Raw genomic sequence first — 15927 nt, forward strand, 5'->3', positions numbered from 1 at the left:
ACAGGGCAATCTGAAGATTGATCTAATTGATTTTTAAACCTTGGATGTTTTCTGATGGATTAACAAAACGTGAACTGATGCTCCTTAGCAAGACTCCATTATCAACGCACCATTTAAAACATGGCCAGCAATGGACAGGAGAAGGAGAAGGCACTGCAATATATAATCCTTGTGCCATTTTTTTCAGAGAGACAGAAAGAAAAAAACCACAGCCTTCATTCTCTTCCTCCACCCCTTTTGGAAACCTCATCCAAGTTTGCCAGCCTGAAAATAGCAGTATTTCCATATCAGTTTTAGCACAGAATTGCTCAAGGTCTGGCCAATTATTAACAGGTACTAAAAATAATCAACTGCAGCTGGCTTTTTACTAATTTCCCTTAATGATTTCCACTGTACAACTCTTCATACACTTATCAACTCAGCCAGAAAAGAAGTTCACGGCAGGTGTCAATCACATGTCATGCTAAATGGTTTAGGAAAGTGTGGGGTAGCTTCACTGGTCCCTCCTACCACTGGAAAGGAGGACTGGAGAAAAGACCATGGTTTTGATGTGTCAAGTTTTTTTTTTTTTTAATTTGCTTGGAGTCTTGGAGAATGGATGAGGAGGAAGCAAAATATAAAGATTAATCCTTTCTATTATCTGTTCATTAAAATCTATTTTAACACTTTCAATTTTTTCTCACCTCTAGCTAGAAAGCTAGCAGGGTGCAATGACATCAAGAAAGAAAAATTGCCTTTTTTTTACAATCTTTGCTTACCATATCTACAATGTCAGCCATGGTTAGGATGAAAATGGCAGACATGGCCCAGGTGTTCCTGGCCCAACGCGTTCTGTCAATCCATGTGGAAAAAGACACGAGCTTTTTAGGGAAAACCTGGATTAATAAAAACACATTATTTCGTTATTTAAATTTATTCTAGCACTGATGTAGCACCCAGCACTGATAGACTATGAAGGAACATGTTAATTTCCTATGGGGAGCAGGAATGGAAATGAGACAGTAGTTATGTAATAGTGCCATTTTTTGTATGCTTCAGTCCATAGCATCTTTAGCCATCTCCCTATTAACAATTAATTGCATTTTCATTCATTGTTGTCCCAAATGCTGCCCAAAATAACAGTCGCAAGGAAAGACTTCATAGCACTTCAGTGATGGCTGGATGGTGCTATGATGACACTATAGATTATTAGCAGAAAAATTGCCTCAGTGGCTTTTTACCACTCCAGAGCTCCTGCCAATTATAACAATTGATGATACTGTTTTCCAGATTTTGAGAAGAGAAACATGAAAAAAGGAAAACTGCAATCCTCCCAAATTAAGACTATCAAACACACTGATCCTATCCGCATGAACCATTGCAACTTAAAAAACTTAAGAAGTGGGCTATTTTTTCTATGGGAGGGCGGCTTAAAGGGCAAAATGGATGCCTTAAACTGCTGCAAAATACATTTTCATTTCTGTCTCTTTGTTATTGTTGTTGTTAGTTGCAAAGTTGTGTCCGACCCATCGCAACCTCATGGACAACGTTCCTCCAAGCTTTCCTGTCCTCTTCCATCCTCTGGAGTCCATTTAAGCTCACACCGACTACTTCAGTGACTCCATCCAGCCACCTCGTTCTCTGTCATCCCCTTCTTCTTTTGCCCTCAATCTCTTAAGTCCCCTCAATTAAAACAAGCACAAAATCTGCCCGGCAAATATGGCTGTGCCCACTCAAACTGACTTCACAATGGCACCATCCATACTCAAGATGGAAAATCATCGAGTTGAAAATACATACGCAGATACAGTTAGGTCCAGAAATATGGGGACATTGACACAATTCTAACATCTTTGGCTCTATACACCACCACAATGGAGTTGGAATGAAACAAACACAATGTGCGTTAACTGCAGACTGTCAGCTTTAATTTGAGGGTATGTACATCCAACTCAGGTGAACAGTGTAGGACTTACAGCAGTTTGTATATGTGCCTCCCACTTGTTAAGGGACCAAAAGTAATGGGACAATTGGCTTCTCAGCTGTTCCATGGCCAGGTGTGTGATATTCCCTCATTACCCCAATTACAATGTGCAGATAAAAGGCCCAGAGTTCATTTCAAGTGTGCTATTTGCATTTGGAATCTGTTGCTGTCAACTCTCAAGATGAGATCCAAAGAGCTGTCACTATCAGTGAAGCAAGCCATCATTAGGCTGAAGAAACAAACCCATCAGAGAGATAGCAAGAACATTAGGCGTGGCCAAAACAACTGTTTGAAACATTCTCAAAAAGAAGGAATGCACCGGTGAGCTCAGCAACACCAAAAGACCCAAGAGACCACGGAAAACAAGTGTGGATGACCGAAGAATTCTTTCCCTGGTGAAGAAAACACCCTTCACAACAGTTGGTCAGATCAAGAACACTCTCCAGGAGGTAGGTGTATGTGTGTCAAAGTCAACAATCAAGAGAAGACTTCACCAGAGTGAATACAGAGTGTTCACCACAAGATGTAAACCATTGGTGAGCCTCAAAAACAGGAAGGCCAGATTAGAGTTTGCCAAACAACATCTTACAAAGCCTTCACAGTTCTGGAACAAGATCCTATGGACAGATGAGGCCAAGATCAACTTGTACCAGAGTGATGGGAAGAGAAGAATATGGAGAAGGAAAGGAACTGCTCATGATCCTAAGCATACCACCTCATCAGTGAAGCATGGTGGTGGTAGTGTCATGGCGTGGGCATGTATGGCTGCCAATGGAACTGGTTCTCTTGTATTTATTGATGATGTGACTGCTGACAAAAGCAGCAGGATGAATTCTGAAGTGTTTCAGGCAATATTATCTGCTCACATTCAGCCAAATATTGCAGAACTCATTGGACAGCGCTTCACAGTGCAGATGGACAATGACCCAAAGCATACTGCAAAAGCAATCAAAGAGTTTTTAAACGGACAGAAGTGGAATGTTATGCAATAGCCAAGTCAATCACCTGACCTGAATCCCATTGAGCATGCATTTCACTTGCTGAAGACAAAACTGAAGGGAAAATGCCCCAAGAACAAGCAGGAACTGAAGACAGTTGCAGTAGAGGCCTGGCAGAGCATCACCAGGGATGAAACCCAGCGTCTGATGATGTCTATGCGTTCCAGACTTCAGGCTGTGATTGACTGCAAAGGATTTGCAACCAAGTATTAAGAAGGGAAAGTTTGATTTATGATTATTATTCTGTCCCATTACTTTTGGTCCCTTAACAAATGGGAGGCACATATGCAAACTGCTGTAAGTCCTACACCGTTCACCTGAGTTGGATGTACATACCCTTAAATTGAAGCTGACAGTCTGCAGTTAAAGCACATTGTGTTTGTTTCATTCCAACTCCATTGTGGTGGTGTATAGAGCCAAAGATGTTAGAATTGTGTCGATGTCCCCATATTTCTGGACCTGACTGTACATATGCATATAAACAAATATAGGAGTCCTACTATTATAGCTCAGGTGGAACTTGAAATAAGAAATATTTTCATAGAAACACAAATATTTTTGGTAGTATAGTGAAAAAAACCTTGATCTGGCATTGAAGAATGGCAAAGGATGAGATTTCTACAATAGTTAACAGTTGTGTGTTTTGAAGGAGATCTTACCCTGGGAAAGATGGCAGCAAGTGAACAAAGAGTCAAGATGAGGAGAAGGATTTCACCAACAACAAATGTCACATAATTTGCTAGCAGCCTGCAGGAGAATAGGAAATTTAAAAAAACATCAAATACAAAGAAGATCAAATATCAGTATTTTATTCTGATTGCAGAAGCAGTCAAATTCCCTATTATAAAAGAATATTTTGGCACATAATTTTTGGCATTATTTTATATAATTGTTTCATTCTTCTTGCTTGCCACCTATTCCTGAAGGTTCTGGGCAGATAAGATTGACATAAAAAATACTGACATCAACAATGTAAAAATGAAAAAAATGCATGTGAAATGCATATGCAAAAATGCATATGTCTGCAATCACCACATTCATGTGCCCACACACCCTCTTTCTGGGCAGGACTAAACAAGTAAGTCTTCACAATTGTCCTAAAACCCAAGAGGCATGAAGCTGACCAAATTTTTGTCAGGAGGGTTTCAAAAGAGAAGGGACAGGTACTAACAATGCCAATTTCCAAGTAACAATCCCATAGGATCTGGAGGAAGTTGATCCTATTTGATCTAGTTTAATGGGCAGATACAAGAAAAGGCGGTTCTTCAGTTAACCAGGTCTGGAACTATAACCTTAAAGGTAACTACAAATATCTTGATGAGCTGGGGTGGTGCAGTGGTTAGAGTGCAGTACTGCAGGCTACTTCCTGATCACCGGCTGCCAGCAGTTTGGCAAATTGTATCTCACCAGGCTCAAGGTTGACTCAACCTTCCATCCTTCTGAGGTTGGTAAAATAAGGACCCAGATTGTTGGGGGCAATATGCTGACTGTAAACCCCTTAGAAAGGGCACTAAAGCACTGTAAAGCAGTATATAAGTCTAAGTGCTACTGCTATTGCTATTTGCACCTGGAAGCTATTTAGCAACTCACACAGCTCTCAAAGCAGAGATCATTGCTTTTGCTGGTACTGTAGAGGAATTAGGGAGTGGCCTTGAAGAACAGTGGGAATATCCATTCACAAGCCAATGACCAGACAAATGTGGTTTAAGCCCATTTCAAGGAACAAGCTTAAAATGTCCCATAATTCACATGAAAGGATGGAGAAGGGAAGCATATTTAGACTTGCAAAATTCTATTAACTGTTCTAATAAAAGTAGTTTTATGCCTGTATGATGTTGGTTTCTTCATCTGGTTTACCCTAGAGGGGTGACAGGTGCATTCTATATTAGCTATAGCTTCCATGTAGAGAATTTTATAGTAATCTCAGTGGGAGGTGACTGACCAGGACTTTTTGAGCCAACATTGCTTGTAATAAGTATATAAAATGAACAAAAATTCTCCTAGTCCCAGTTACTACCTGCTGTTCAAACAGAAGCTGTCAGTCTCAGAATTTCCTAAATTTCAGACCTCTGAGCTGGGAAGTACAAGTCCATTCAGAGTCAGGGATTGAATATTCCTGGAATAAATCAGTTATAAACCCAAATCGACTCTGACTTGGGGGTTTTCATTCAGAACCTATTTCTCCCCGTTTAGACCTTATCAGCCTCCAGGCACTGTATCAGCACATTAACCACATTACCTTTCCAGTCTGGTAATGAAATGTTTAATTTCATCCTTGGCACTACAGGTAGTCCTTGACTTACAATCATTCATTTAGCAACTGTTTGAAATCACAACAGTGCTAAAAAAAATGTTCCTCACAGTCATACCATTATGACTGTGCACTTAGCAACCGGCTCACATTTACAATGGTTGCAGCATCCTTGGATGACGTGATCACCATCTGAAACCTTCGCAACCGGTTTCTGATGAGTCAAATTCAATGGGGGAAGATGGTTTTTTGTATTCACAACAAAAAGGATTGTAAAATTGGGTGTAGTCACATGATGCCTCACTTAATAATGAATTTTCCAGTCCCAATTGTGGTTGTAAGTCAAGGACTACCTATTTTCTAACAACCCCATTTGAAAAGGGCACAGGATCACAGATCTAGCTGTACTAACCGTGGATCAATGAAGATCTCCACCACAGCAGTAAAGAACAGGACCACACATGAACAGCTGAAGGCAGCTCCACTCTGCTTCTCCTTTTCCACAGAGTAACGTGTCTCCATCTCAGGATCAATGAAACGCATGGATAGGCGATAGGTAGACCTGCCTTTTAGCCTGTCAGATATTTAGAACATGTCAGATATTTAGGATCCTCATCTAGGATGTATCGGATTTTTAGAACAGTAGTAAAATGATAAGCTCTCAGTTCAGTTTCACTGAGACTTCAAGAAAAATCATGTCTTTAACTGCCTGCCATTTGAGGGAAATATTCTGCTTGTGAACTTCCAAGGCATCTTATTTAGCCTTAGGAGAATGCTGAACTAGAAGGACTTTTGTTCTGATCCTGCATGGATCTTTTTTAACTCCTATCTCAGCAAATAGAAAGCTGCCTCATTCCAGATGAGAATGGCCCATCTATCTCAATTCTGGCATTATCTCTTTGAGGCCTCAGGAACAAAGCAGCTGTTCTGATCACTGTTACATATGAGGCTGCATTTGGTATGTCCCTAAGAAATTCTTTTAAATCCCTCTAATGCTAGTTAAGTCCTCATTCTATTTTGAAAAAAAAAACCCTTATCAGCTTAAATCATGATTGAAAAGTCAGCTCGCTATGCTGAGGATGGTTTGTTCTTCAGTTTTATACAAGCGTATGAGGACTAAAAGGATGACATATTCTTTAAATGCTGTGTGAAGCTTTTTTAAATAAAATAAAATAAAAGTTTATACTGCAGAGACAGAGACCAGATGATGGAAATATTTTCTGAAGTGAATCAGCCCAGTGATTTTCTGAATAGGGGTCCAACAGGGAATAAATACACAAACATAACAAAGAGAATTTGCAGCTTGCAATTGTAAAATAGAGGAAAAGTAGAAAGTAAATACAATAATAAAAACAACTAAAATTAAGTCTCCAGAATACTGTTTCCAACAATACAAAATAGCAACCAAAGCAGTACAAGGACCTGAATCATGGTGAAAGTCTGAAACCACAGCAGTGGTGGACATGATTGAGAGTAAGTGTGATATTCAAACTGGTAGAAGAAGAAAAAAACACTGGAATGGAGCAAAAAGCACACAATTAGCTCTAAGATGGAAGGAAAAGAGGAGACATACGCCTGGACAGTTTCCCTCTCCAGCAAGGCCTCATTAAGCAATATATTGAGTTCCTGCTCATTTTCTGAAGCATCCACCACTCTCTCTGCTAAGTCGCGTAAGCGAAGACGCCTTCGAGGGTTGGGAAAGGAAGGATTCACTACCTGGATAGAAAAGAAGACAAATCAAAAGTTGCATTTTACTTTCTGCTGAAATTTAATTAAACAAGATTTTGTTTTAAAAAAGCAAAATTTTATTTATTTGTTGCCCATCTTGCAGTTCAAGGTGACTCCGAGTGCTTCTTTACACCATGTAGACTGATGTGTTTGTTCTCTGCTACCTCGTCTATTTCCCCACTCCCACCCCACCCATCCCTCAAAGAGGTTCTCTTCCTGCCCGGCCTAACTTCTTCTCTGTTTTTGACCACATGAGCAGTTTTACAAAAAATCCCCAGTTATTTACCATACAATTTAAACATACAATTTTCCATTTAATTTTTAAATTAAAGTAACTCTTTAAAAACAAGGAACAAGAAAGGGAATGGTAGTCATGTTTCCACACACGGATGACACACAGGGGTGAAATGCTACCAGTTCACTCCAGTTCGGGTGACCCAGTCGTTATAAAAACTACCGGTTTGGATGAACCGGTAGTAAAAAAAAGCTACTGGTTCCTCCAAACCGGTATTTCCAATGATCAGTGTACAGCAGGGTTTAGCTTTGCTAGAAAGCAGGAAATCTGCTTTCTAGCAAAGCTAAACTGCGCTGCACAGCTGATCCTCCCCGCTGTTCTACTTACTTTCCCAAGCCTCCTTTTGGCCTGTACTGCACATGCGCACGCACACAGCATGCACCAAAAGGAGGCTTGGGAAGGTAAGTAGAACAGCGGGGGGAATCAGTTGTGCAGCACAGTTTAGTTTTGCTAGAAAGCAGGAAATCCTGCTTTCTAGCGAAGCTAAATCGCACACCACAGCTGATCCCCCCCCCTCACTTCTACTTACCTTCCCAAGCCTCCTTTTGGTGCATAGTGTGCATCCGAGTGCACATGCAGAGCGCGCATTTGGCGTGCAGTATGCATGTACGGCCAGCGAACCAGTAGCAAACCGGTTCGGATTTCACCACTAATGACACACCAAGGACATAGGCAAAAGATCTACAAAAAAGAATTGTATAACGTGTTCCGTTGAAGTAGTCAGAAATATTGTTGGAAATATTGTTTACATTTCTCAACTTTCTGCTTAGGACAGAACACCTGGATGCCACTCACTTACCCTCATTGCTATTTTTACCTGTCTTACTACTATTTTTATTGCAGTTGTAACAGGAGCATATACTTCTGAATGCTTAATTTGACATATTCCCCCTTGTGTGTCACTTTTGTCATGAAACCACCTTGCAATTTTAAACATACACACCACACACACACTTTTTTTCTGTGCTATGTGCAAAGAAAACATATTTGCAATATTTTCTGATTTTGGAAGAGGGGCCACTCAAGTTTTTTTTAAAAAAAATGTATTATACAAACAAATAAATAGAAAATATGGAAAACATTAAATATCAACTCCGTTCAAAGATGCTGTTCAAGAGGCTTTTTCAACAGCATTTTTGGGGCAATCATGAGCGGGATGACTGAGAATCTCCATAGATATCAACTCCACTACAAAATCAAAACATGCAGCAATAAAAAAAAGGGAAAGGGACTAGAAATCACATCATAAGCAAAATATTTTTAAAACTGTTACCATATAATGTCAGAGTCATCTTCTTTGTCTCAAAGACTAATTAAAATGTTAGCAAACAATGCATATCAGCAATATTGCAGCAAATCAAGCATAGATTTCTACTTTCAGTTATATATAATAACCCCTTTAGCTAATCTTTGCCCTCAAACCTACAATTCTATTGCTTGATAAGATTCCAATCCTGGGAATATACTGAAGAAAATCATCTTCACCCTTAACATACAGCAGTTGACCTAGAGTCATCTTAACATCCTGTTAATATTATCCAAAATGCAACAAAACTAGGACAAGTTCAAACCAAGTAGGTTAAAGGATCAAGTGTGTAATATCTGAAATAGCAAGGTATGCAACCTATATTAGTATAGTATAGTATGCAACCTATATTAAGGCTTCAAGTATACATTAAGTGAACTTAGTGCTTAGTGTACACTTGCTTGATCACTTAGCAAGTATACACTGGAGTGCTTAACAATTTTATACTGGATTACACTTATTTTAAAAAACTCGAAACTAATTCCATGGTGCTTAAGGAAACCGCCATGGATATAACTCAGCTGTAAAGCACACTCTCTGCATGCAAATAGTTTCTTACTATTCCCTAGGCCTAGGTCTAGGAGAAGTGTAACAGATGGCACAAGTCAACAAGCTTGACTGAACTTTATACCGATCCTCATCAGAGGCCTAAAGACAGGCAAGTACTTATTAGTGGGCTTCTTGACACAGAATTCATGTTTGGAACTTTTCTACAAAATTAACCTGATATTCAATGTCTTTTGTTTATCCTCCCTCCCTCACAAGCTGCACCCATGTAAAGGGTTTTTTTAAATTCTGGATTTACTGTTCTTAAGCTTCCTGTTAGTTTTTATTACCTGGTTAAGGTCAACTGGTTATTGATTCCATTTTCATTTTTAAAGATTTTATTTTTCAAAAGCATTTTAAAATGTACATTACCCTAGAAGGATTTTTAGTAATGATCACTTTTCTATCCACAAAACATTCCCAATCTATGCACGTGCAAATATACATAATTTTAATGTCTATGGAGATTCTCAGTCATCCAGGTCACGGTTGTCCCAAAGATGCTTTTTCAAGAGGCAACTGGACTTTCTGGTTTTTCTTTGAAGATGTTTTGTTTCTCATCCAAGAAGCTTCTGCAGCTCTTCTTCAGCTCAGAACTGAAGAAGTTTCTTCGATGAAAAGTGAAACGTCTTCAAAAATAAAACCCAGAAAAACTAGTTGCCTCTTGAAAAAGTACCTTTGGGACATATTTTTTACGTTTTACATATAAGCAGCTTTTCTTGGAACACATGTCAACGAAGCGTTTATCCTTCTCTATCCATTCTGCCGCTTTACCCTAGTATCCGATTCTTCTGCCTCATCTGGGGTTGTGCAGGTTGTATTAATGCTCCCATTGCATTCTTTGGTGTTGATCAATTGAGGTGAGTTCCCATGGGAGGATGAGACAGATAACTTCTGTAACATGAAACAGAAAAAGAAACAGAACAATGTGTATAGGGCCACTAGGTTATCTAAATTAAGTGTCCAAAAGGTATTAGACCTCTTGTCAGAATTTTCTTCTCTAAATGCAGAGAAGTCCCGTCAAAATAACTTTTGTGTTAGAAAGAAAAACATTCAAGTGCTTAGAATAGCTAATAGCAGCAGCAGCATCAAGGTAATCAATCTAAATTAAAATCAAGCATCAATCTTACCTAGTATCATGATGAAGCTAAAAGGAAAAAGATAGATGAGAACATGTTCTTCTCTTTCCTCTGATCCTAACAAAGCTGATATATAATTCCATTCTTTTCAAAGGATCTAGTGAAAGCAATACTCACCACCCCATTGATCCCATTCTTGAGTGCCTGCTTCGGGACTATTATGAGATAGGTGGTAATCCCCTTTTCCTTTAGGTATTCACATCGTGACCCACCATCTCCGGGTTCCACCTCAAATTCTCCTTTTAAGCAGTTCATGGTGCTCTGAGAAATGTGTACACGCCTAAAAGGACCACAGAAAATGCAGTCAGCCTTAATAAAGGAGAAAATGTGAGTGCTGTTGAAGAACAAGATCAGAGAAAAGTCCAGAACTTCAAGGACTTTCAGAATTTATACAAATAGACTATACCACTGTCCTGAAATAATTAGAAAGTATTTTTCAGTATAACGTCCCTGATAAATTTTTATTAAGAATTTTGATTCTAATAGTAAAAACTATACCAGCCAAACTTAAAGAAAGAAAAAAGGAAAAAGGAAAAGGAAAAAGAAAAAGGAGAAAAGTAAGAATCTAATAAAGAGAAAAGAAATATGTAAAGAAATTGCTTCCAAATTTCATCACAAGTAACACATTTAGAGGCTTTTCATCACTTCCAGAGTTACAATTATTTCTTCATCTATCATCCAATCCATATCTATAGAGAAGTCCATAAAACACAGTGTTTTCAATCCTGGTGTTAGCAGGAAGTCCCTAAAAGGCTGCCAGTAGTATGTAACAACATATCATCTTTTAACCTTTTTAGACTGTGATTTTTTTGTCTCATATATGTGTGTGTATGTGGGTATATGTATAATGGTTATCTTTTGAGAGCTGAATGCAAAGAAATTTCATTTTAACATATGCCAATTAGTGTACATTTAAAGTGACAATAAAGTTTCTATTCTTTTCTATTCTATTTTAACCTTGATCAAATAAACAACTTTATATTTCTTCCTTTTACTTCTAACAGTCTCAACAGTTCATTCAGATATTTTCATAGGATTTAATTTCTGTTCATTTCTTCTTTATCTTTAAACCAGATAGGAAAACGTGACAAGATGAACTAATTCTACTTTGCTGTAAGGCTACATTAACAGAATCCTCCAAGTCTGAAAGTACAAACTTTCCATTGTCACTTTTAACTGCTTCATCCATTAAGGTGGGTCTTCCTAGGTCTCCTTCTGACTATGAAGTTCCTGCCTCTCTTGTCTGATTGTTTCCTAGGCAGTATCTCTTCCACTCATGTAGTGGAATGTGTAAATGTCATCCACATATCCCATTACATTTTCCTATCACAAAGAGTTTTTCAGGTCTTTAATAAACCTCTTTTATAAATCCCATAAGAAAAAAATTATCCAGGTGACTTTCTTGGTTTTCCATTTATATTTCCATTTTGATTTTTAAAACATTAGCAGGGTTTTTTGTTTTTTGTATATTCAGTGAGACATCATTTTCCATCATTTTTTTAGCCTGCCATTTGTAAATCCACTTTCAGTACCATCTCTATTTTGTCAGATAAATTTGTTCCATTTCTATCATTTCTTCAGTAATATCTTTTTGATGTAGTCTGTTCATAGAGTCAAACATCATGGCTGACACTGTTGATATTATAGCCACTAATTTCTGGCTCCATTCTTCAAAATTCTCCTTTAATATTTTCAATGTTACAACATTTTGCATTATTTTGTAGGTCCAGTTAACTAACACAATATGTGAGCTTTATTTTTTTTTCCCTCTTGTCCTTTCTAGTGTCCAATTTAAAAAATAAAATTACTTATCTTTGTTACATCTTGCAATAACCAAATCAGATCTATTTCCCACAAGAAGCCGTTTGTTTTTTATAATTCATTCCAAAAATCATAGAGTAAAACTTTCTAAGTTCCAAATTTATCTGGACCGTTAATCCACTTATAACTTTCTAAGATCAAAATTTTACTTGTTGTTTATTTAAATTCTTTACATTCTTAAGCTTATGATTGATTACTTTTTCATTCAGGGTTGAAAAAGAAATCACCTAGTACTTTCAAACTTGGCATTCTGAAGGTCTCTAAGCTTAAAAGAAGTTAATAAGTAAATAAGCAATTTCTGAAAGTGATTAGAAAGTAAAATTAGCAAACTTAGTATTCTTTAAAAGGTGCTGATCATGGTTGCAAGCAAGATGGCTATTCCCATCATCTCCCGACACTCACACTGGTGGGAGACTGCTGTCCTGTGGTCTCCTGGCACAGAGCAGCCATCCAGAGCAAATATGGGCAATCTTCCATCCTCTCCTTATCTGGAGAAGTTCCAAGGAACCTGTCTACTCACCAGCTCCTTGGTCTTTGCTACAGTCATCAGTTCTGCTTTCGCAGAGACATCTTCAGTCCATCATTCCTTCCCCTGAACCCCACAATAGTATATTATCACGCATATCTTTCCCATGTTTTATGACACCATTTTCAAAATAAGCGACAACTGGATACTGCCTCAGCACACACAACTATCACAGCTTCACAAACTACAAACTCCTCAAATCAGAGCTAGGAGGCGTTGCTTTTTTATTTGTTGTACCGGTGCTTCAGAATAATTTCCTAACCAAGGACAGACCAACCACTTCCTTAATGGCATTCAGGAAGATGTTAAAAAGTGAGTTGCTTCAGGAAATACTCTAGTTAAGTTCATGAACTCCACTAACTTCTTTCTTAATTTTATTTTTGTAGTTTTATCTGGTTTTGATTTTTATATTTGTTTTACAATTCGTTTGTGTTGTTATTTTAGAGCTGGGGTTTGGTTGTGCCTGTGGCTTATTGGCACATATACTATACTGAACGGTAGAATATTTATTGTTAGTAGGGAATGTGCATGGATATGAACAGGAGTGAAATGCTTCCGGTTCGGACCAGGTCACCCAATCCAGTAGCGATGGCGGCCGGTGGTTTGGAGAACCAGTAGCAAAAATCCCTGCCCCCCCTCCCCCCAAGCCCAGCTGAGCCACGCAATCATCAGAGACTTTTTTTTATTTTTAAAAGCATTTTTTTTACAACCTCTTTGGCCAAAAAAATGCTTTTAAAAGTAAAAAAAAAAAGGCTCTGATGATCACGCGGCTCAGCTGGAATCATCAGAAGCTTTTAAAACCATTTTTTTTACCACCTCTTCGGCCAAAGAGGTTGTAGAAAAAATGCTTTTAAAAGCCTCTGACGATCCCAGCTGAGTTGCCCGATTGTCAGAGGCTTTTAAAAGCATTTTTTTACAACCTCTTCGGCCGAAGAGGTTGTAGAAAAAATGGTTTTAAAAGTTAAAAAAAATAAAAGTTGGCCACACCCACCCAGTCACATTACCCCCCCACACCAAGCCACGCCCACAAAACCGGTAGTAACTACTTTTACATTTCACCACTGGATATAAATATAATTCAGGTTAGTTTATAACTCACTTTCTCTCCATTTTGAAAAGCATAAAAGAATGCACGTATGGATTTTAATCCCTGCAATATTAATGCAAAAAACAAAAAAGGACCTTTGCTGAAAGGATATAGGCAATCTAAATCCAATCAGACTGAACAGGGTCAGCTCCTTCCAGGTATTAGAGAGGGCTGTAAAGCACTGTGAAGCAGTATATAAGTCTAAGTGCTATATGTGCAAGATTGTGATCAGAAAGGTCTCTGGAAGCAGGTTTTTTCAATCATTGCCTCCACACTTTGGAAGTCTCTCCCCACAGAGATCCCATCTCCTCTTTCCCTCCTAGTTTTCAGAAGGGAGTTCCTCCTACCTAGGATAAGACATGTGAGTGAAGGCTAGAATCTGATGGGAACATGACCTTCTACATTTTCTGTTTATTTTTACTGATTTTGTCAATTTTGCTTTTGTAAGGGCTTTATATTTACTATTTTTCAGAGGGTTGTTTTTACCAGGTTGTTTGCCACCCAGAACCTATCCAAGAATGGTAGCATACAAATGCAATGTAATGCAATGCAATGCATAATATGTGTTTATACATTTCTAAGTGATCCTGAAGCATATCCTAAGAACAGGTACCTTGTTTTTACTGCAAAACAGTGAGTCTAGCTGCTAATTTAAAATAAATACTGCCCTACACCTGGATGGTGTTTTCAACAGAAGATCTGGTTTTGGATTTTTTAAGTTTGCAGTATTAACTTGCCTTCTAAACACAAGTTAGAACTGTATGATTCTTTGTAACATGTTTATAACAACAGTCCTGAAAAAAACCAGTCCTTAGGAGGCACTTACCCGGGGATGCCACCTGCTTCCATCTTGTTAGCTACAGTTACATCTGTAGACCATACATCATACTGCCAACGTTTCTGCCCTAGGACTCCACCAAGGACAGTGCCGCTGTGCACCCCCACACGCATGTCCACGTCTGTTTTTGTCTTCTCTCGTACGTAGCTATAGAGGAATAAATTAATAATAAGCAATATTTATCTCAAAAGAATGGTTATTTCCTGTTTCTGTACTTCAGAAGGCTTTGCTATGGCTGCTTTTATTGTGCGTGGGGCTTCATTGCTGCTAAGGGCAGTAGGAAGGAAAAGAAAATTAACAAGCAATGTGAGGTTGCTATAATTGTTTAGGTTTTTTCTCCTTCTATCCTGGCTACTTTTTAAAGAGAGACAACTGAGAGCGTGTTAACAAACTGCATCACTGTTTAGTTTGGTGGCAGCAGTGCCTCAGATAGAAAGTCCATTCAGAGAGTGGTAAGGATAGCCGAGAAGATTATAGGAAGCTCGCTTCCTGTTATTCAGGATACTGCTTATAAGCACTATGTGCTTAGAGCTCAAAGCATTGTTAGAGACCCCACACACTCAGTTTACGGTCTGTTTCTGTTGCTCCCCTCTGGGAGGAGGTTTCGAAGTATTTCTAGCAGGACTTCCAGAGTCTGTATCAGCTTTGTTCCCTATGCCATCCGTCTGGTAAACTTGCAAGATTTGTTTCTCTTGCCATGTCCATGTATACATCTGAACTAGACTGTGTTGTTTCTCCTTGTCATATAATATATGTGGGTACATGCATAATTTTGTATTTATTTATTTATCTTGTCATTTTTATGCTTATATTAGAGGTCCCTTTGAGAGCTTTATGCAATGTAATTTCATTTTAATGTATGCCAATTAGTGTACATTCAAAGTGACAATAAAGTTATTCTAAGTCTAAGTCTAAGGTTTCATTAAGGGAACACAAAGCTCCCCAATATAGTAGTCTCCAGATGTGGGTAGACTACAAGGGCCCTAAAACTCAGCCATCATGGACAAACTCAGGTTTTGAAGAGGATTTGAATACAGGAATAGGCACACTAGTAAAAATTATTTCTAAATGCAAGATATGGCTTTTTATATAGCATGGGGGGAAAGCAATAACTTGGTAACAGCTATTTCTTTACAGTTCAAGGATCCCCTGTGAAACCTTGACCATTTAGATAGGGCTGGAAAAACTGTGTCGAAAAAGCGTGATGAGCTCTATTACTGTCAACAATCCTAGTTTAGAGCACTAAGGAAATATAGTTTTGTTTATTCTTATGAAATCTGAACTTCTGCCAGATTCCAAAGATTGCCTAATAACCAAGTTCTCCTTTTCTCCTCTCTTGTATTTCTCTAGCTTGTTTCTATAATTGGGTTGTAAAACTAATTTCAATGTTGCTATTCCTGTAATTTCCCATAAATACTTATTTTCAAGA

The 15927-nt window shown here is 38.3% G+C and overlaps 2 protein-coding genes across 2 annotated transcripts in view; one reads left to right on the forward strand and one right to left on the reverse strand.

Moving 5' to 3' along the window:
- The window catches only part of CENPO (centromere protein O), a 28870-nt gene extending 27143 nt beyond the window's left edge, over nt 1-1727 (forward strand). The window contains exons 9-10 of the transcript XR_011599728.1: nt 188-333; nt 1487-1727. The gene's annotated coding sequence lies outside the window, so the exon portion shown is untranslated. The remainder of the gene's footprint in view (nt 1-187; nt 334-1486) is intronic.
- ADCY3 (adenylate cyclase 3) overlaps nt 1-15927 on the reverse strand; it is an 83896-nt gene that overhangs the window by 11653 nt on the left and 56316 nt on the right. Inside the window, exons 8-14 of the mRNA XM_070932203.1 lie at nt 14487-14645; nt 10344-10506; nt 9862-9981; nt 6786-6928; nt 5625-5786; nt 3621-3708; nt 759-875 (exon numbers count right to left, since the gene is read on the reverse strand). Coding sequence (XP_070788304.1) covers nt 759-875; nt 3621-3708; nt 5625-5786; nt 6786-6928; nt 9862-9981; nt 10344-10506; nt 14487-14645 — 952 coding nt within the window. The remainder of the gene's footprint in view (nt 1-758; nt 876-3620; nt 3709-5624; nt 5787-6785; nt 6929-9861; nt 9982-10343; nt 10507-14486; nt 14646-15927) is intronic.

Source organism: Pituophis catenifer, unplaced genomic scaffold, assembly GCF_029215685.1.
Source record: "Pituophis catenifer annectens isolate HBS135680 unplaced genomic scaffold, rPitCat1.0.hap2 SCAF_1, whole genome shotgun sequence".
Taxonomy (NCBI): Eukaryota; Metazoa; Chordata; class Lepidosauria; order Squamata; family Colubridae; genus Pituophis; species Pituophis catenifer.